The sequence below is a fragment of the Balaenoptera musculus genome, chromosome 10, assembly GCF_009873245.2.
Source record: "Balaenoptera musculus isolate JJ_BM4_2016_0621 chromosome 10, mBalMus1.pri.v3, whole genome shotgun sequence".
In the NCBI taxonomy this organism is placed as follows: domain Eukaryota; kingdom Metazoa; phylum Chordata; class Mammalia; order Artiodactyla; family Balaenopteridae; genus Balaenoptera; species Balaenoptera musculus.
In genome coordinates, this window is record NC_045794.1 from 5,996,880 (window position 1) to 6,018,819 (window position 21,940).

General features: G+C 48.5%; 1 protein-coding gene across 1 annotated transcript; it reads left to right on the top strand.

Annotated features, from left to right (window-relative positions):
* The first annotated feature begins 426 nt into the window (after nucleotides 1-426).
* Nucleotides 427-10,429, top strand: LOC118901994 (basic salivary proline-rich protein 2-like). The gene is made up of 5 exons (XM_036865844.1): nucleotides 427-431; nucleotides 862-1,265; nucleotides 2,163-2,219; nucleotides 9,051-9,167; nucleotides 9,855-10,429. The coding sequence occupies exons 1-5, from the start codon at nucleotides 427-429 to the stop codon at nucleotides 10,028-10,030; spliced, it is 759 nt and encodes a 252-aa protein (XP_036721739.1). The 3' UTR covers nucleotides 10,031-10,429.
* Nucleotides 10,430-21,940: the final 11,511 nt, after the last annotated feature.

A 21,940-nucleotide genomic window follows, 5' to 3' on the forward strand; every position in this document is an offset into this window, starting at 1 on the left:
AACTGTCAATAATACGTCATTTAATATACAGCCCTCTCTCAAAACTTAACGTAACTGTGCTTTGACCTCTAACAGGCCAAACAGTTCTCAGAGCTTTCTGAGAGGCTGTTCCCAGGTTATAACCGTCAGTTTGGCATGAATAAAATTTCCCATTTCTTTCTTAGATCGACTGGTTAATTTCTGTGTCAACACCTGGACCTCAACAATATTTGAAGTCAGCCTCATGCATACGGCCTCTGAAGTCAGGGGGTCTGGGTTTAACTCCCACACTATACTTCCTAGCTGTGTGATGTTGGGCAGGTTACCTAACTTCTCTGAGCATGTTTCCTCAGCTGCCATATGGCGATAAGAATAGTATCCATGTCTTAGTGCAGTGGTGAGAATCAAACAGTTAATCCATGAAGAACACTTGCAACAATACCGGGCATGCAGTAAGCGCCCCATAAAGATGAGCTATGAGACACATATATATACATATATTATTTATTATACATTACGTCTGACTATGCGCCAGGCACTATTTTAAGCACTTTCCATGGCCTGGTGAGCAGGAGGTCCAGACCCAGGAGCTCGGCCTCCTCTCTGAGGCCTTTGGACAAATCACCTCCCTGCCTGGGCCGGATCTCCCAAGCGAAGCCAGGGCCCAGGCTCCGCAAGGCCTCGGGCATCTGTGACCCCCGAGGTGCTGAGCCAGACCCTCTCTGGACACCGGGCACCTGTCAACCTGCAGCCGGGACCAGGGTTCCTCTTCCTTCTGACTTAGTCTGGGAAGAGGTGAAAACAGACGGCACGCCAAGGTACAGAGCCGGCTTTCTGCGTGTGGCTTTGGCGTGAGGGCGAGTTTCTCCGCGCCGCCCGCAGCCCACCCGGCACCCGGAGCATCGCAGAGGGCCCGGCCGCCTCGTTGGGAGCGGTTCCCCAGGGAACCACGCCCCTCCACCCCCGCCCGCAGGAAGGGCCACCGCCCAGCCCGAGCCCCCGGGCAGCGCCTCCGCCGGCTCCCGAGCTGGCACCCGCCGCCCTTGGATCAGCCTGGGCGCGCCTGGGCCCAGACAAGCACGAAGTCTCCTCCCGCAGCCCCGGCCCTGAAGGAGGAAACGCCGAGCGCTGGGCCCAACGCGCCCCCGCTTTGGGGAAGCCCGGGCCCGGCCGGCGGCAGGGCGGCGCCCTTGGGGGCCCTCCCGAGGGTCAGCTGCGGGCGGCGGCCGGGGCGCGGCGGGCGCGGGAAACCAGAGGACGGCTGACTCATCTTCCTTCCCGCCGCCGTGAGTCACCCGCCTCCCCCGGGACCCGCTCCCTCTACCCCCCACCGCCCCCGCCGCCCCGTGGCGCCCCCTGGCGGCCGCCCTGACTCCCCGCTGCCCCTCCCAGCGCTCTGCGCCCGCCCCCTGCCAGCCCCCCGCCCCGTGGCCCCGCCCTCCTCACCCCTACGCGTCTCCACCTTCTGAGCTGAGGAGCTGCGGAAGCCTTTTGTGCTTAGTTTATACATTTAATTCATACTCACAGCCACCCTGGGGGATGCAGTTGCCATTATGCACCCATACTCAGAGAAGGAAATGAAGGCTTAAGTCATGGTGTAATGACAATTTTTTAAAAAAATATGTATTTATTTATTTTTGGCTGCGTTGGGTCTTCGTTGCTGCGCGCGGGCTTTCTCTAGTTGCTGCGAGCGGGGGCTACTCTTCGTTGCGGTGCGTGGGCTTCTCATTGTCATGGCTTCTCTTGTTGCGGAGCATGGGCTCTAGGCGCGCGGGCTTCAGTAGTCGTGGCACGTGGGCTCAGTAGTTGTGGCTCGCAGGCTCTAGAGTGCAGGCTCGGTAGTTGTGGTTCAAGGGCTTAGTTGCTCCGCGGCATGTGGGATCTTCCCGGACCAGGGCTCGAACCAGTGTTCCCTGCATTGGCAGGCGGATTCTTAACCACTGCGCCAACAGGGAAGTCCCTGTAATGACAATTTGTACACCACTTAATTGTTTAGGCAGCACTTTAATTCCACAGCAATTGGGGAATGAGGGATTATCCTGCCCCTTTACAGATCAGCTAACAGGTAAAGTCCCAGGAAAAGTAAATGACTAGTTCAAGGTTGCTGGGACCCAGGCCTCAGCCCCCAAGCCCTGGGGCTCTTTCCATTTTCTCAATGTCATCCCCCCTCTCCCTTCCTGCAGGCAACCCATGTGACTCACGGTCGAACTCAGCCCACATCCAGATTCCAGCACCGGTGAGTAAGTTACCCTGCTGGATGCTTTTGCATGAGAACCCACCTAAACAAATCCCCCTGCTGGGAAGCCAGCTCTGTGGGGCCGCGATTTCTTTTCCTCTGTTTTATTCACCGCTGTCTCTCCAGTGCCTAGAAGAGTGAGTGTCTACATTTCATGGGGCTCCATAGATGAATGAAACCTCTCCACCAAAGAGGCCAGGCAGCCCCAACAGGCCTCAAGGAGATGGAGAGAGGGACTTCCCTGGCGGCCCAGTGATTCAGACTCCGCCAAAAAAAAATGGGGAGACAGGAAATGAAGGGTGGTGGAGGGGTCAGTTCTGCTCCCAAACCTCTCCTGGAAGAAAAGATGCCTCCTAGGGCTCCTTTAGCTGCCGGTCTTCATGCTTCATACCCTATCCAGGTCAGAAAATTCTTCCCCAAACCTAGCCTTGATTTTATTCTCACATTCCCTACATACCTGACAGGCAGTAGGTGAGGTTTGCATCCCCCTGGCTCCTCATGGCTGCTTCTAGAAGTGTCGTCCCACCACCACCCCTGCCACCCCTGTATAAACATCCTTGAGGAATCTGGGCGATCAGCTTTAGCTCCTGCTCCCCTTCTTCCTGGTGCCCCTTCTTGCTGTTGTCCTCTGGCCTCTTGGCCACTTCCCCTCCTTCCCTGAAGACTCGGCTCCTGGCTCTATGCTTGCTCTCCCCGTGACTCTGCTCTCACTCTGCCAGGCCGCATCCACGTGGGAGGACCATCCATCACCATGCCCTCTGATCCTGCTCCTCTTCCTCCCCGATGAAGGAAATTCTGATTCATGCTACAACATAGATGAACCTTGAGGACATTATGTTAAGTGAAATAAGTCAGTCACACACATATAGTGTATGATTCCACTTACATGAGGTCCCTACTGTGGTCAAATCCACAGAGACAGAAAGAATTGGAACCGTGGTTGCCAGGGAATGCGGGGCCGGGGGGACGGACATGGGAAGTTGTTGTCTGATGGGTACAGAATTTTAGTTTTACAAAATGAAGAGTTCTGGAAATTGATTGCACAACAATGTGAATGTACTGAACACTACTGAACTGTAAACCTAAAAAAATGGTTAAGATGGTAAATTTGGCATTGTGTTGGGGTTTTTTTACAATTAAAAATAAGAAAAACATAAATTAGCTGGCATTTCTCTCCTGCTTTAAACCCTAGAATGGCTTCCTATTATGAGAATAGAATCTGAATTCCTTACTTGGTCTAGAAAGCCCCGATGACTTCTACTCCTCTGTCACCCTTACCTCTGCTCTGGGTCCACTGTTCAGCCGCGCCAGCTGCCTCTGCGTACCCAGACCAGGCTCGTCCCTCCCGGAAGGCTCTGTCTCCACCTTTTCCCATGGCAATCCCCACCATTTACTCTGAGCTAACACGCTCAGGTTTTTCCTGGCCAAACTATCTGTAGATTTCCCCATTTTTCTCTGTCTCTGTCCCCTTTATTTCCTTCAGAGCACTTTTCTCAGTTTGCAATTACAGGCTTATTTGTTTACTGCCTGTTTCCTGCTGACGTGACCACCATCGCTGCCATCACCTCCAGGCACTAAGCCCCAAGAAGTCAGGAAGCAGAGCTGTCCGATCCCCCTCTACCCCAGCACCCAGTACAGGGTGCTGGACACACACTTAGTCCCTCCCACATCTTTGCTGATGAATGAGTGAATCTCTGGCTTTTTTTCTCGGTGTAGCAACAGCACAGTGAGAAGCAGGCATTCCTGGAGTTAAATCCCAGCCTCACCACTTATTAGCTGTGTGTCATGGGGCAAAGTACTTTCATCTCTCTGAACTTCAGGGGTTTTGGGGTTTTGTTTTCTGTAAAATGGGGATATCTTGCAAGGTAATTTTGAGGATTATTGTGTTAAATTATATATAACAAGTGCTCGCCACCGATAGATGTCAGCATATTAGTACCTAACATCATTGCATTCTACTCTCTCAAGGGGATACTATTACTTTGAGTCTGATCAAAACTATAAAACCTCCCTCTAGATAGAAAAATGAAGCTAAACATATTTTACACATAAATTCTAGGTGTTCACTGACCATCAGAAGCCTGACCAGAGTCACCAGGTTAAGAACCTGAATATAAGGGAGAAAAACAAAGCGAAGTGTTAGCGGTCAAGAATGCCTGGGGAATAACTAAAGCAACCCCGCCATCCCTAGTTCTACAGCGCCCCCTGGCGGTGGGATAGAATTGTTGCCTAGGATTCCCAGGCCGGGGGAGAAATGCAGGATTCCGAGTCCCTGCTCTGAGCCTACCCTCAGCACCTCGGATGGCCTCTGTCCACCCTTCTTCTGTCCTTCCCCGCAGCCCATCTCTTAGGAATTTAAAGTCTCTTGGAGCACTGAGGGACTTCCCTGGCAGTCCAGTGGTTAAGACTCCGTGCTTCCACTGCAGGGAGCGCGTGCTCGATCCCTGGTCCAGGAACTAAGATCCTGCATGTGGTGTGGCGCAGCCAAAAAAAAACCAAACAAAAACAAACGAACAAAAACTCTTGGAGGACTTCCCTGGTGGCGCAGTGGTTAAGAAACGCCTACCAGTGCAGGGGATACGGGTTTGAGCCCTGGTCCGGGAAGATCCCACATGTTGCGGAGCAACTAAGCCCGTGCGCCACGACTACTGAGCCTGCGCTCTGGAGCCCGCGAGGCACAACTACTGAGCCCGCACGCCACAACTAGAGCCCACGTGCCTAGAGCCCGTGCTCCGCAACAAGAGAAGGTACCTCAATAAGCCCGCACACCGCGAAGAATAGCCCCTGCTCGCTGCAGCTAGAGAAAGCCCACGCGCAGCAACAAAGACCCAACGCAGCCAAAAATAAATAAATAAATTTATTTTCTTAAAGAAACAACTCTTGGAGGCTTGAAATGTTTCCAAGGAAAGTTGTATCACTGGGCTCTCAGGTAGACTGGTAGTTTCAGGGAAAAAGTAATAAGCACCTTAGTTCCCCACTTTTCACAAATTCGAAATGTGGCATTGATTACAGCTGTCACAGCGTCTCATTATATTAATAATTATTACAATCCTAAAGATTTCAGATTCTTAAAGATTTAATTAATGGGGACAGGGGACTCTGGTGAATCATTTTCCTGTCGTATGCATGTTTTTGTTTACCTTTTAAAATGTGCTTTATGTGTTCATACTGTTGTGCTATGTTATACCCCCAAATTAGAAAAACTCATGAATGGATCAAAAGTGCTTCCTTGACTTGTAAATGTAGCAATTAAGGTAGTAATAGGGATCTCACAACTCAGAACAATGCCATTCATAAACTGTGAACTGGGTTTCAGTGGGGATATAATATGTCTAAAGGTGCTGGGATGAAGGAAAATGTGAGTGATTATTTTGCACAGTAAGAAAAAAGAAACTGCAAATAGGAACTACCACAAACATTATCTGGAAACTGGGTTTTATTGACTATTCACCCCTGTCCCCAGTGCATTATCAGCTCTAAAATGTCAAATCGAGGTTCAAAGTCATTAAAGCTTGTGTATCGGTCATAGTGAGAGCCTACTGATTTTTTCCAGAATAAGTGCACTATAGCATTTCCCAGAATAAAAAATTAAGTTTGTGATAGAGAGAAAGGCCCCAGGAATACAGCACATCACTCCAAGTTGCCCTCACTCTTCAGAGCAAACACGAATATAAGACACACAACAGAGAAGACAGACAAACCAGTTGTGAAGTTAGTGACATAGGTACTTAGAAAGCAGTTTTATCGCCACTGTTGGATGTCAGAGAACAATGGCAAACCAGGTTCAAGAGCAATCACCATCAGGTACAGATGCCAGCATTCAGTTCTCTTTGTGGCTGATGAAAATCCTCACATCCAGACGGTGCAATAGCTTTCAGAAGGGGGAAAACATATATGATGGCAAAGTAGTCAATGAGCTTCTGTTCCGCTTATCTCTAAAATTCTCTACTGCAAGAGAAAAATACTTTGTCTTATTAGGGATTATTTGGTAAATGAAAAAGACACACTGGAATCAGGACAGATGAAACACTGGCTTTGGGAGCAAGAAGGCAGGAGGTCTAAATTCTAATAAAGGAGGTTGTCTAACTCTGAGCTTCAGTTTTTCCCTCTGAAAATTGGGAATGATGTTGATAACAGTAATAACAATGCCTGTTTCATACAGTTGTGGTAAAGATTAGTGAAGAACTACATATGAAGCATTTAGGGCAATGTCTGGCATATATTGAATAGAAAGCACTCAGTGAAGGTAAGTTATTATTATTATCATCATATGAATTCCAGTTCCAACACTGTTTAATTCACGGAGAACCACTGACTGCCCTCAATACGTGTCCTGAAGCCAATTCAGTGTTGAAGGAAATAGAAAATATTTTCACCATGAGTCAAACTGCAGTCACTAAGGACACATTCTTTTCAACGTGGTCACAGAAATAGGCAGCAAGTACAAGAACCTGCTTCCTACCCGCAACCCCTAGGAAGTACACGGATGCTGGAGGGCAAAGGAGTTCACATGAGTCTTGTTTTGTTTTAGCATTTTTTTGAGATATAATTCATATAACATAAAATTCACCATTTTAGGGCTTCCCTGGTGGCCCAGTGGTTAAGAATCCGCCCGCCAATGCAGGGGACATGGGTTCGAGCCCTGGCCCGGGAAGATCCCACATGCCACGGAGCAACTAAGCCCGTGTGCCACAACTACTGAGCCTGCGCTCTAGAGCCCGCGAGGCACAACTACTGAGCCTGCGTGCCGCAACTACTGAAGCCCGCAAGACTAGAGCCCGTGCTCCACAACAAGAGAAGCCACTGCAGTGAGAAGGCTGTGCGCCTCAACGAAGAGTAGCCCCCGCTCACCGCAACTAGAGAAAGCCCGCGTGCAGCATCGATGACCCAATGCAGCTCAAAATAAATAAATAAATTTATTAAAAAAATAATAATTCACCATTTAAAAGTGTACACTTCAGTGATTTTTAGTATATTCACTATGTCGTGCAACCAGCACCACTATCTACTTCCAGAACATTCTTATCACCCCAGAAAGAAACCCCATACCTATTAGCCGTTAATCCAGATTCCCATCCTCCCCCAACCACTGGCAACTGCTAATCTACTTTCTGTCTCTGTGGCTTTACCTGTTCTAGACATTTCATATAAATGGCATCATACACTATGTGGCCTTCTGTGACTGGCTTGTTTCACTTAGCACCATGCTTTCGAGATTCATCCGTGTCATAGCACGTAACAGTACTTCACTCCTCTTCACGGCTGAGTAATATTCCACTGTATGGATAGACCCCGCTTTGTTTACCTATTCGTCAGTTGATGGACATTGGGTTGTTTCTGGTTTTTGGCTATTTTGAATAATGCTTCTATGAACATTCATGTACGAGCTTGCGTGTGAACGTATGTTTTCAGTTCTCCCAGGAATGAAATTGCTGAGTCCTATGGTAATTTTATGTTTTACCTTTTACGAAACTGCCAAACTGCTTTCCGCAGCAGCGGAAACGTTTTACATTCCCAGCAGCAATGTACGAGGATTCCACTTTCTCTACATGCCCGCCCACACTTGTCGTTGTCGATGTTGTTGTTATAACTGTCCCAGGGGATGTGAAGTAGCATCTCATTGTGGTTCTGATTTACATTCCCCTAGCAACTAAAGATGTTAAAAACATCTTTTCATGTGATTTTTGGCCATTTGTATACCTTCTTTGGAGAAATATCTATTCAAACCATTTGCCCGTTTTTTAACTGGATTCTTAACCACTTCGCCACCAGGGAAGTCCCTGATTTATTACTTTTTAAAATAAATGTTTCATTATGCTATTTTAAAATTTGTGATAATTTTTTAAATGTATCAAAAATTTTAGTACTTTGTGTGTACCAGACATCCACTAAAACGGTCTGTAGATGCCAAAGTTTGAAAAACATTGGTTTAGTGGAAAGGGCACTTGACTGTGAGCCAGGAGGTCTAGATTCTCGTCTTGGTTTTGACCTTGACTGTGTTAGTCAACTTCGATAAACCTTAGTCTCCCTGTTCTAGGATAGATTGTATTCCCTGCTCTGGCTTTTCCTCACATGGCTTCTGTGAAAAGCAAATGAGAAAGTGGACGCACAGGTGCTTTGTAACCTGTAAGACTTTGTGCAAACGTATGGGATGAGATGGTGTTTTTTTTTTTTTTTTTTTTTTGGAGTCTAGTTGATTTACAATGTTGTGTTAGTTTCAGGTGTACAGCAAAGTGAATCAGTTGTACATATGAGATGGTCTTTTATTTTTTATTTTTTTTAACATCTTTATTGGAGTATAATTGCTTTACAATGGTGTGTTAGTTTCTGCTTTATAACAAAGTGAATCAGCTATACATATACACATATACCCAAATCTCCTCCCTCTTGCATCTCCCTGAGATGGTCTTTTAAAAAGACTGTCTGTCCCTTTGGCTTCCTTTCTTCTGGTTCCTTTGTGTACGTCCCCACGCCCCACCCTCCAACCCCAGCTTTGCATTTCTGAATCTGGCCTATCATCCCACCACCACCCTGGGGACCAAACCCCGTTTGTCTCTGGTGAAGAAAGTGCCTGGTTCCCCTGAATCTTGCTGTAACTTTTCTGTACCCGAAGGCTCTCTCTCTCTCTCTCTCTCTCTCTCTCTCCCTCTCTCTCCATCTCTTGGGCTCTCCCCATAATTATCTAGAGAGTGGGAGCTTCTGATCAGCTTGGGGGCTGCACTCAGTGTTCTCCCAGGCCCGACTGCAGAGATCTGTCCCTCTACCCCACTCAGCTCCTTCCCCTCCCAAGGAAACCCACACCTGAGATTCAGTAGACAAACTCTCTCTCCCCCAGTCCCCTCTGCTATAGTCTGGGAAACTCTGCCAGGTTCTGAGCCAGAAAAGGAAGAGGACCCCACCCTCCAGGAATGGATTTATGCTTCATTGTTCGTGGCAACTATAGAAACCACAAGTGAGTATGAGTCACAAGGTAGTAAACAGGATTCTTTACTAACAGAGGTTGCCCAGGGCAACCCCGGGAGGGCAGGGCCCTGGATTTCTGGATTGGCCTCTGAGAACCTCCTAGAACACAGAGCTCCCAGACCATGGCACTGGGCCAGGCCAACAAACCCAGATGAATCATTAGCCATTCTTCTGGAGTTCCTGCTCACGACCCCCAAGGTCCTCTCGAACCTGAGCTTATTTCCATTCCTCAAACTCACCACGCTGGCTCTTGGCTCTTTTTTATCTTATTTTATTTTTGGCTGCGTTGGGCCTTCGTTGCTGTGCGTGGGCTTTCTCTAGCTGCAGTGAGCGGGGGCTACTCTTCATTGCGGTGCGTGGGCTTCTCATTGCGGTGGCTTCTCTCATTGCGGAGCATGGGCTCTAGGGCACATGGGCTTCAGTAGTTGTGGCATGCAGGCTTCAGTAGTTGTGGCTCGAGGGCTCTAGAGCGCAGGCTCAGTAGTTGTGGCACACGGGCTTAGTTGCTCCGCAGCATGTGGGATCTTCCCGGAGCGGGGCACGAACCCGTATCCCCTGCATTGGCAGGCGGATTCCTAACCCCTGCGCCACCAGGGAAGCCCTGGCTCTTGGCTCTTGACTTTCCTATCTGAGCTTCCAGCTCCATGAAATTTTCTTCCCTCTTCTTTTTACTCAGAAAACACCTATTCGTCCTTTAGATCTCAGGCCTCTGAAATCTCGGGACCTTCCCTGACCCCTGGAAGTGTCAGAAACCCCATGAAAAGTGGAATCTTATTTCTCACATCAGTAAAATCAGGGCGCTCTCCATGGAGTCCTCCAGAGCCCAGGCTCCTTCCCCCTCTGCCAGCCTGAGGGCAAGTCCCTCTGCCTCGGCCCAAGGAGTACTCAACACACCATTGGAAGAGAATCGATTGCCACCAACTCAAATTCTCTATCACCTTCTTCCTGCCTGCGCTCAAGGTATCCGCTGGTTCTCTGTCCCACCTGCCTGTTGACTGTTCTGCCACCTTATAAAGGAAAGGTGGGCCTCTTATCAACCGTGTGCAAGAGGAGGGTAGTGGGACTCCCCCCGACCCTGCAACCACCACCGTGGGCAGGCAATAGGCTGCATCGTCCATAGAGAATTTTAAAACATTAACCGCCCCCAAATGGGCTGCTCTATATTATCACCTCGGGGCGATTCTAAACAACCTCAGTAGGGACTTCCCTGGTGCCGCAGTGGTTAAGGCTCCGTGCTCTCCGTGCAGGGGGGCCCGGGTTCAATCCCTGGTCAGGGAACTACATCGCACATGCATGCCACAACTAAGGAGCCTGTGAGCCACAACTAAGGAGCCTGCGAGCCACAACTAAGGAGCCAGCCTGCCACAACTAAGACCTGGCACAACCAGATAAAAATAAATAAATAAATAAATATTGGGGGAAGATGTTTAAAAAAAATAAAATAAACATCCTCATTGATAACATATGCCTCCCTGAAAAAATATTTTGTTGGTCTAAGTTCTGAATCTACACAAATGTTGTGGTTACCACTGGCTTTCGATAATAGATATATAAACTTCAAATTGGTGTATTTGTGTAATTTAACCTTTAAAAAACATTATATTCAACATAGAATTTAATCCTGAAAACTCCAGTTATACAGTGGGCCCCTGACACCCACCAACTCAGTCCCATGTACCCCTTTCCAGAGTGAGTTTATGAGGATTCCCTCCTTCGGAATCATCTGAGCTCCCTTCACGCTAGGTCAGCACCTCCATCTCTGCAACACGTATCTGTGTTCAAACAGTAGATTCAAAGGAAACCATGATGGCACCTCGATTATAAAGACAAAAGAAATGAATTATTTACCTCTGTCTACTTGGACTTTTTATATGCGTTTAAAAATTTTAAACAGTGAAAAGGAGGGCAAATTACAGGTTAGACTTTTTTTTGTTGAGTCAGGACAAACATGAAATGTCATCGTTTCTTTTTATGATTATTGCTGAAAATAATTTTGTCTAATGGAGAGGGAAGGTGTTTAATCCATGCCACGTGAGACACTTCAGGTGTGCCTCAGCCTCTCACCCCTCCTGGATTTTGTTGTGAATTATTGTTAATTATTATCAATGCTTGGAATGCAAAAGCTTTGTGGCCCCAAACAAAAGGACACCAAAATATCAGTTTTGATGAATCCTCTTTTAATCGGATCACCACAAGCCTATGACACATCTTCATGTCTTCTCTGTCATGTATGTATTTTTGTTATGGGCACAATGTGAAATTAATAAAAAGAAGATATTTTGTGGATGGACCTGGAGATTGTCATACGGAGTGAAGCAAGTCAGACAGAGAAAGACCACTATCATATGATATCTCTTATATGAGGAATCTGTAAAAAGGGTAAAAATGAACTTATTTACAAAACAGAAATAGAGTCACAGATGTAGAAAACAAACTTACGGTTACCAGGGGGAAGGGAGGGGAAGGATAAATTGGGAGATTGGGACTGACATATACACACTACTATATATAAAATAGATAACTAATAAGGACCTACTGTATAGCACAGGGAACTCAATACTCTGTAATGGCCTATGTGGGAAAAGAATCTAAAAAAGAGTGGATATATGTATATGTATATGTATAACTGATTCACTTTGCTGTACACCTGAAACTAATACAACATTGTAAATCAACTATACTTCAATAAAAAAAACCTTTTTTTAAGGATTTAATAGAAAATGAGTACATAAAGCAGTGCTAAAAAATAAAAATAAAAAACTAAAATAAAAAGATACTTTGGCCCATGTTGGGGTGTTCTGGATTCAGATATGTCACAGAGGGGCTGCGCCTCAAGGCATGTGGAACTTCCTCGACCAGGGTTGGAACCCGCTCCCCCTAGAGCGGAAGCGTGGAGTCTTAACCACTGGACCACCAGGGAAGCCCAATGATGGTACTCATTTCCATACACCCCCAATTGTCTAAGAATGCCTGATTTCTGAGGGCAAATCCCTTGAGCACAAAGCAGGTGAAGTTCTGAAGGTGATCATACTTTATATCACGCAGGTGACAAACACATGACCAAGCGCCGTGCCTTATCTGTCTGTCTTAAAAATATTCATGATTCTTAAAGAGCGTCTGGGCATTCGATGCCGATCTGCTGCGAGGCGCACCCGCGCCCTGGCTATTCTCAGCCGTGCAAGAGCTTGGCTGGCACCCTCAGCCGTCCTGTCTGGGTCTGTTCTCCTTTGCATATTTGCATGACTTCCAGGAGGAGGAAGTGAAAAGTTTCACATTTACTTTCAACAGCTGAACACAACGTCTTTAAATAAAAGGAACATATATCAGAGGCACTTTAGTGTTCTATATTTTTGCAAACATTTAATGACTTGTAGAAAAAATGTTTCATTAACTTTTGCCCCCAAATCATTGGATAATGGAAAATCATTCTTTTTTTTTAAAATTTGGATACGTCTCCTGCCTGCTGTCAGTCATCAGTCATTTCTCTGCTCATTTGTTTATTCCTACCATATTCTTATTAGATTAACTTTAACAGCAATGTTATGTGATTCTCCTGTAAATAATGCATTTAACAACAATCATTAAGTACATATTTTGTAAGCCTGCAACTTACTAGTATTATACTGTCTTCTCTTGTTGTTAATATGCTCTGAAGCCTAATTATTCTAACAATAAATAATTATTTGTTTATTGGTGCATTTTATTTGTACCATAAACATAAATGGAACATACAATATGTCAGGTAACATTGTAAGTGCTTTATAATATTAACTCACTTGGGTCCTCACACAACCATATGAGATAGATTTTGGGATACAGAGAGATTAAATAACTTGCCCAGGCCACAGAGCTAATAAGTGTCAGAACTAGGGTTCAAATCGAGGCTGCCTGACTCCAAACTCGAGCTAAACAACTGTACTATTGCTGCCTCTCTGAAAACATTTAGGGAAGTCAAGAGCAGCTCTGGCCACCTCCCTGGGGAAGTACAATCGCCCCAAAATATTTCTTTTTAAGTTTAATACGTTAATAATTAATGAATCTAGGAAAAGGCATACAAGAAGTCATTATATTATTTTGCAAGTTTTTTACAAACTTTATTTTTTTATATAAAATTTAAAATAAAAGTGAATAGTTTTACTTTTAAATGTTAATATTGATTAAAAATTTTTTCAATTTACGTTTAAAACTCTAAAGAAAAATTTTAGGTCTAAAAGATACGCAAGGATGTATACAGTTTTCCAAAATTCTTTTCGTAGTGGTAACAAGCACAGAGTTTGAAGACAACGGTATTTTTAAAAATTTATTTTATTGACGTATAGTTGGTTTACAATGTTGTGTTATTTTCTACTGCACAGCAAAGTGATTCAGTTATACATATATACACATTCTTGTTCATAGTCTTTTCCGTTATGGTTTATCACAGGCTATTGAATATAGCTCCCTGTGCTCTACAGCAGGACATTGTTGTTTAGCCATCCTATGTACAATCGTTTGCATCTGCTAACCAGTAACTCCCACTCCCTCTCCTACCCCCACCTCCCTGGGCAGCCACCAGTTGGTTCTCTAGAAGGCAACAGTCTCAAGGAACATTTCCGGAAACTGTCATGTGATTCTTTTGCTTTCACCTCATTGGCCAGAACTTGGCATGTGGTCCCTTGCTCTCACACGTGAGTTCCAGGAAATCAGACTCTTAAGATGGAGATATGAATGGAAGAGGTTTATTGGAAGCACTCTTGGATTCAACCCGTGTGGAGGAGAAACAGAGCTGGACTGGGCAGAGGGAGGAGTAGGAAGACAGTACAGTCACGACAGAGGCTTGGCCGATCCCACAGGCAGCTCTGGAGTCAGGATGGCCTTGCAGACTCATCCCAAACAAGGGGGCCAGACCTTTATACACACACCAGCCGGCCACCAGATGCAGGCTGCCCTGGGGAAGGTGGCAGAACCTTGGGAGAGGCAGCTCTTCGGCTGAAGTAATCGCCAGACAAGAGACTCAATTGCAAGCTATCAAAAACGGCCACCACATCCCCACTCTACAGACAAGGAAGTTGAGGTACGTTGAGATTAAACAGCTTGCCCAAGGTCACCGAGCTGGTAAATGGCTGTATCAGTTATCCATTGCCACGTTAATACTGCATTTTCCCAGAAAAATCATCCACCAAAAGTCTAATAACAATAATAATAATTATTAATAATAATTATAACAATTATTAATAATAATTAATAATAATAATTAATAATAATTATTGGGTGAGTCTATAGGTTAATAATAATTATTGGGTGAGTTAATAATAATTATTGGGTGAGTCTATAGGTCAGCTTGGTGGTTCTCTGACTTGGGCCAGGCTCGGCTGATTTCAGCTGGGCTTCCTCATGCCTTTGTGTCCATGGGGCGGCTTTACTTGGCCTGGCCTAGGAGGGCTCCCCTCCACATGGTCCTCCACAAGCTATCCTCAGGATGGTGCGAAGGTTCCAAGAGAGAAGGAAAGTGCACAAAGCCTTTTGAGGGCCAAGATCAGAACTGGTCCATCACTTCTTCCACTCTTTTGACCAAAGCAAATCACCAGGCCACGCCCAGAGTCAGCCTGGAGGATGACCACGGGAGGTCATCCCACGGAGGATGCCCCACGGAGGCATGGGACCCGGGGATGACCCACCACAGTGATGGAGTCAGGATGCAAACTCCAGAGACCTCACTCTTAACCCTCATCCCACAGCCACCTGCCTGTCCAATCTTTAGTTAGTATCTATTTCAAGTTCCGTCAGCTGGTGCAGCCAGCGCCTTCATGGGCTCGGTGGAAGGGACAAGGTCCTACCTTCGAGGAGCACACAGCCTAGTTAAGGAGACGCGACACCCACCACGGAAAGTTTGGTAACAACAAAGGCAGGACGAGTGGCAGGGGTGACGAAAGCAACAGGAGCCAAAGGTAGGAAAGGGCGCGGGGACTGGAGAGGCCCGAGGGTTGGGCGGGCATTGATCTGGGTGGTGCAGAACGTGCAGAAATGGGTCCTATGGTGAGTCAGGAGGGACAAATAGCTCCCTTTCTTCCTCCCTTCGCGAGGTACTGATGGAGGGGAAGGAAAATGGAGATGGGACAGGGGAGGGAGACCATGAGGAAGGTAGTTCTCTAAATCACCTCTCAGTTGGCCCCTCAGCCATTAGGATTTTCTATTGGCCTTGGACATGCACTGAGTCCAGATGCCAAGCACAAGCATGTTCCATTCTCACGTGAGTTTACTACCCAGTTTTTTTTTTAATCTATTTATTTATTTTTGGCTGCGTTAGGTCTTTGTTGCTGCGTGCGGGCTTTCTCTAGTTGCGGTGAACAGGGGCTACTCTTCGTTACGGTGCACGGGCTTCTCATTGCAGTGGCTTCTCTTGTTGTGGAGCACAGGCTCTAGGCGTGTGGGCTTCAGTAGCTGTGGCACGCGGGCTCAGTAGTTGTGGCGCACGGGCTTAGTTGCTCCGTGGCATGTGGGATCTTCGCGGACCAGGGCTTGAACCCCTGTCCCCTGCATTGGCAGGCGCATTCTTAACCACTGCACCACCAGGGAAGCCCTACTACCCAATTTTAAGCACGGTGGCTTCCCAGAAAAATCTGCCGAAGAGAAGACCAGGGCAGGTGACTTTATAAAGGCAAGGGGATGGGGCTTTGGGACGGGCAATCAGGAAGAGGGCTTGGGAGGAGACAGAAGAGCGGAGAAGCTGAACAGATGCTGTGAGGAGTGATATTTTGGGGACAGGGGTGATGTGTGAAGATGCTTTTTCGCCGCACCGCGCAGCATGAGGGATCTTAGTTCCCCAACCAGGGATCGAACCCGTGCCCCCTGCAGTGGAAGCGAGGAGAGGGAAAGCTCGGAGTCTTAACCACTGGACTGCCAGGGATGTCCCGTGAAGATGCTTTTTTAAGGAAATCTTGCTGGTGGTGAGCCGCAGGTCCTTGTGTTCCAGGACGCAGCCCTGACCAAAGGCCAACATCACTGCTCAAGGCAGTTTCTTTGAATGCTAAGCTGACCTGTAGGATGGAAACAAGGCAGCTGGTTTCTTCTGGTTTTCTTCCCCCACGGCAGGCTTACCCACAGTAACCCATTTATTTTCTACAGGAGAGCGGTGAGAAGTGCAGGCTTTGGGGTCAGACAAATGTGAGTTCAAATCCTGGCTTTTCCTCTTGCTAACTTTGTCCTCTTGAGCGTGTTATGTAACCTCTCCGAGTCTGTTTCCTCATCTGTTATAATGAGGATAATATCTAACTCGTAGGGCTTTTGTGCGGATTAAATGAAATTACACATGTCAAGTGCTAAATTATTCCTGCACCTAGTAATTGCTTTATTAAAAAGTTAGCTGTTATTATTATAATGATCCTAAAATGTAGTATTATTATCCTCATTTTACATACAAGGGTGGAGACTTGGAGAAGTCAAGTTCACCTGCCCCAGAAGCCCTTCTGAAGGGCCCTGCCTTTGAACAAAGACAGGAAGGAACACATGAGGCCATGACTGAAGATCACCTAGGCAGATGAAAAGGATCAATGCAAAATCAGAGTGGAGACAAGCATAAAATGGGGGTGAGGTCAGAGGATGATACATGTGCCCCAAATGCTCACAGAGGTCTTCTGGTGGAGGCTCATGGTTGGACCAAATGCCCGCTCTGAAGCCTTGTTGGATGTAGGGATTGGATCCCAGCTGTTCCACATGCTGGCTTTGTGTCCTTAGCCAAGTTACTTTACCCCAGAGACTCATTCTTGCCTCTAGCAAGCGGGATAATACCAGCAGCCCTGCTTCACTGGGTTGTGCTGAGGAGGTTGACTAGTCTACACTGAGCACAGCGCCGGGCACGTAGGATGGCTCCTGAGACCTAGGGGCTGCCCACATGACCCCAAACGGAGAACCTGGGTCTCTGAAGGATGGGGAGAGGATCCAAGGCTTCTGGATGCTGCTAAAATGACCCGAATTGTGGTTCAGTTATGCAAAGAGGGGCCTGTGATACAGAGAAGGGTATTCCCCAGAGCATGAGGAAATTACTTTAAGCTTGAGCAGGCGATATTTGGGTCAGTGATGAGAAAGAACTTCCTGAAATTCAGGGTTGTCAAATTAAATTAGAAAAAACAATTTGAGACTGTTGTGCCAGCGTCTGCTCTAGGAGTAAATTATCTGCCCATCTTCCTGGGCTGGGCAAGAAGTGTCATAACGAGATACGCCCACACAGTCTCTGTGGGCAAATGAGCCTCAAAATACACATGTCACAGCAAGGGCCGGCTGTGAGCCTGGACTCAGTGACAAGGGCCAGAGAGCTCATAGAAGCTGACCATGGTTTGGGGGCAGGGGGCAGGGCGAGCTGATCTAGCTTTGAAAACATGTGCAAGGACTGACCCAAAGCCTTAAAATTCTTCATTCCGTGTGCTTTTGAGTCACTCTGGGGCTGAGCAGCTGGACACCCAGTGTCAGCACAGACCTGAGGGAGGAAACCAAATGACTGTTTGGAGGAAGGGGCTGTCACTGATCAGAGCCACTTGAACAAAGGCACAGACTGGGCAGCAGCCTTGCTGGCGGTTGTCAGGCAGCAGTGAGGACCATCTGCCAAGGACATTAGGCAGCCTTTCTGCACAGGGAGGAGTGTCAGGTTGTGAGACCACATGGCTGCCATCCAGCTGGGAAAGGCCACTCCTGGCCCCCAGACCAAGTCAAACCTACCTGCACTTCCAGGAATTGCCACTAGGGGAGAACACGGCTCCCGAGGACAAGAAGGCAAGTCAAGGCCACGAACTAGAACGCCTCCAGAGATTATTCACTTTTGGTACCTTCTCATCATTCTTGAAGGCCTGAGCTCCCTGGGAGGAGAAAGGAGTGGGGAGCATTCCCACAGGTGGGGACTCGGTGCCATCGCCTTGGCCTCACCTGCTGAGGAAGTGCCGGGGATCCTGAGCCACGGAGGCCCTCCTGGTCTTGCTACGACCCGTTGTGTCACGAGCAGGAGGGGGCCTGGTCAGAGCACAGACCCGGACAGTCACACACCTGACTCCGAGGTCTGCCTCAGGAGATCCCAAGAAGGGCCTTTGGGGCCCCCAGCTCCGCTCCTATACACTTTCCTCATCACCTTCCACCAGCGGCCAAGGCCACACTCCCCCAGTGCCCCAGTCTTGGCTTAATGTGAGAAAAGCATCTGATAAACTCCCTGAGGCGGAGGGAGCCCTTTGTCCCCACCAAGGCAGGCACTGCTAAGCCAGGGCGTTCTCTCTCCAGAGCCCTCATCATCCACAGAATCCTTCTGGACATAATATTCTAGGACACCCACTACTCATCCATCAGAATTGGCGCACAAGGTAAAACTTATGTGGTGTGGTTGTCTTAAGGGGCCAGAAGCCTTTAGAAGGAGTGCCACCGAAGAAATGCTGAAGGGGCAGTAATGAACCAGGAATGCACAACTGAAGTTAGGGAAGAATTCCAGGTATTTAAGAAACAAAGACCGTCCCTTTGGGCAGGGGCAGAGAGATGACAGCGTAGGCACGTCTACGTGCAAGTCCGTTCTATCTGGGTCCTTTAGCAAGTCAAGGCCGTTCAACTCCACAGACACCAATGCCAGGCCTGCACAGGCTCCTGTGCTAGGGGCTCCCTGCCCTCAAGGAGTCCAGTGAAGAGAGTGTGCACATAAGCCAACAGCAGCAGAATTAGGCAGAATGTGAGTGGTGCCTTTCAAAGAAACACAGTGGCCAAGGCATTGAAAGTGGGGAGGAAAGTGATCACTCTGGTTGGAGGATTATCAGGAAAATGTCTTGAAGGAATCAGGGCCTTGAAGGAGGCAGAAGTGGAGATGGGGGGACAAAGGGTCAGGAACGTTAGTTATGCCAGCTGGTGGGAGTGCTTGAGCAAAGGCATGGAGGGAGGGAAGCCCAGGCAGATTCAGAGAACGGGGACACGTCCAGGGACGGAGCAGGGAAGCAGAAAGTGAAAGCAGGAAGTATGACTGGGGCCATGCCTTGGAGGTCCTTGCATGCCAGGAAGAGGTTTGTCCTCCGAAGCCACCACCCAGGAATCAGCAACTGCGGTGTGATGTCCCCAGGACAGGGGAGGCTCTCAGGAGGCCTTCGGGAAGCCTGCCCTTTCCCTCTTTCTTTCTAAACACTTCTCTGTGTCTTTACTTATGCTGTTCCCTTCTCCAGAAATGCCCTTCCCTCCTACTCTGGTCAACAAACTCCTACTCAACCTTAGAGTCCCAGCACAAAGTTCACCTCCTCTATGAAGCCTTCCCTGGCTCCCTTATGTAGTTATTAGTCCCCCAAAGTACTCCCCCAGCTCTTGGCTCATTCCTTATATGTAACTTATAGATCAGTGTTCTGTTCCCCATTAGTCTATCTGTCTCCCCATTAGTTTGTAATCTCCTGGAAGTCAGGGGCTATCTCTATACTAGGAATTATACTATTCTTGTACTAGTCCTCATACTAGGAATGCATATTCTATATACTCCTAGCACCTTGCACAGAGAACACTGCCGGTAAGTGGGGGAGGGATGGAGGGCATCAGTTCTGGTCTGAGGTGCTGTCAGCTGTGCACCGTGGCCTGGCCTCCTGGTTTTACCTGCCTCACATGACCTGGTGCCTCCCAGCTGGAGCCCTCAGCTTCCCCCGCCCCCAGCTCTGGAGGGAGGAAGACACACCTCCCATCAGCTGCCTCGCTGCCAGGCGCCTGCTAGCACCTCATTAACCCAGCTGGCCCCTGCCCTGCCCTGAGAGGTGTGGGCTGGGCAGAGTTCAGGGATCAAGGGAGTCTCCCTGACCTTTCTGCCTGTGGGGAAGGGGAGAAGGGACTAAGGGCCCACTACACCAGCCCCAGAAGTCACCCTCCTGCTGTGCTGGACAGAGGCTCTTGGTCCTCAGAGCTCTGTTCTTGGACAGACAGACACCTCACCAGCTGTGGGGTCCAGCTGGGGACTTGATGAGGACCGTCTGCACTGGGGCAGAAACAGAGGCACGGAGGAGGGATAGGACTCAGGCTAGGGGGAACTCCCTGGCGGTCCTGTGGTTAGGACTCCTTGCTTTCACTGCGGAGGGCGTGGGTTCAATTCCTGGTCGGGGAAGTGAGATCCCACAAGCTGCGTGGCATGGCCAAAAAAAAGTGGGCCGGGGGGAATGTGAGGGAAGGCGGGGTGGGAGGAAAGACACGTACCCAGGTGCCCCCCAGTAGAGGCCAACCCGCCAACCTGCCAACTCTTCCGGCTTCCTTCAGCTCCCTGAGCTGTGTTCCCCTCTGAGCCTGTCGCAGGCAGGGGTCTTCTCTCCACAGCGCAGAAGGGACGAGGCAGGCTGTGAGACGAACCATCTGACGAGGCCGGAATGGAACAGATAGAGCACAGGAGTCCGGTTTCCCACCCCACACGTTCCTGCGGCCACTCCTCCAGCTTCTAGACTCCAGCATTCCTTGAGAACCTCTCCTCCCAGAGAGGCTGGAGACTGGCCCTGGGGCAGTGGCGGGTGGAGGTTGGATCTCAGCCTCGAGACAAGTGAAAGGGTTAACGCTCCTGTGTCCACTGGCCCAGTCTAGCCAGCTCTCTCAGCGCCTGTAAGTCCGGGCTTGCCTCTGGTGTTCTCTCAGTTTCCATTCCCCTCTTACTCCTTCCACTTGGGAGGACACCCTTGGCACCAGCAGTGTCTGGGGTGTCATTTAATACTGCCAGTAATCAGCACCTCCTGTTTACTGGCTCTCTTTCCCTTATGGCTACTCTTGTCATCCCTGGATCCCTCTCTGCCTCTCTCTCACAGACACACGCACACACACACACACACACACACACACACACACACGAGGAATGGGATAAAGGGCTTCTGTCCACCGCAATTCCTGCCCCACACAACTTCTCTCCCTAAAACGGATCCGGATCAACTGGGAGGCAGGAAACAGGAGGTAGGATGCGGAGAGCTGGAGGTGCCAACAGCTCTTCTGAACTAACAGAGCAATCGCATAACAGCAAGCTCAGAACAGGAGAATAGTGGAGGGCAAATAGGAGGAGGGCAGACGAAATTAGAAAGTATCAAAGGATAAAGATTCTTCTTCCAAATCAAACAGAGTCATTAGAGTCGAGGATTGGAACACTTCAGATCATTTGTGGGTTTAATATGCCAGCAAAGAGAGGAGAGAGATTGGACACCCTTTCCCCAGTGATACGAGAGGATGTCTGTACACTTCACTGCATAGCCATTTTTTAAAATAAATTTACTTATTTATTTATTTTAAATTTACTTTTGGCTGCATTGGGTCTTCGTTGCTGTGCGCAGGCTTTCTCTAGTTGCGGCGAGTGGGGGCTACTCTTTGTTGCGGAGCACGGGCTCTAGGTGCGCGGGCCTCAGTAGTTGTGGCACGTGGGCTCAGTAGTTGTGGCGCACGGGCTTACTTGCTCCGTGGCATGTGGGATCTTCCCGGACCAGCGCTCGAACCCGTGTCCCCTGCATTGTCAGGCAGATAGATGCTTAACCACTGCGCCACCAGGGAAGTCCCCGCGCACCCATTTTACAGGAGGAAGACCCAGGACAGGGTGGAGGGCTGGAGGCATTCAGACCTGCTCCCCTCACCCCTCACCCCCCAGTGGGTCTTCAGCTTCATGATTGTGAGAAGACAAGGACCACACATCCATGGACACTTCTGATTCCATGTCCGGCGTTCCTGTCAGATGATGTGTCCTGATCTGGGAATGTGAAAATGTGCCCTTTATTTTGCTGCCGGCTGTAGGTGCTGGGACGCCCTCCTGAAGCCTTCAATGTGGCTGTTTGCCAG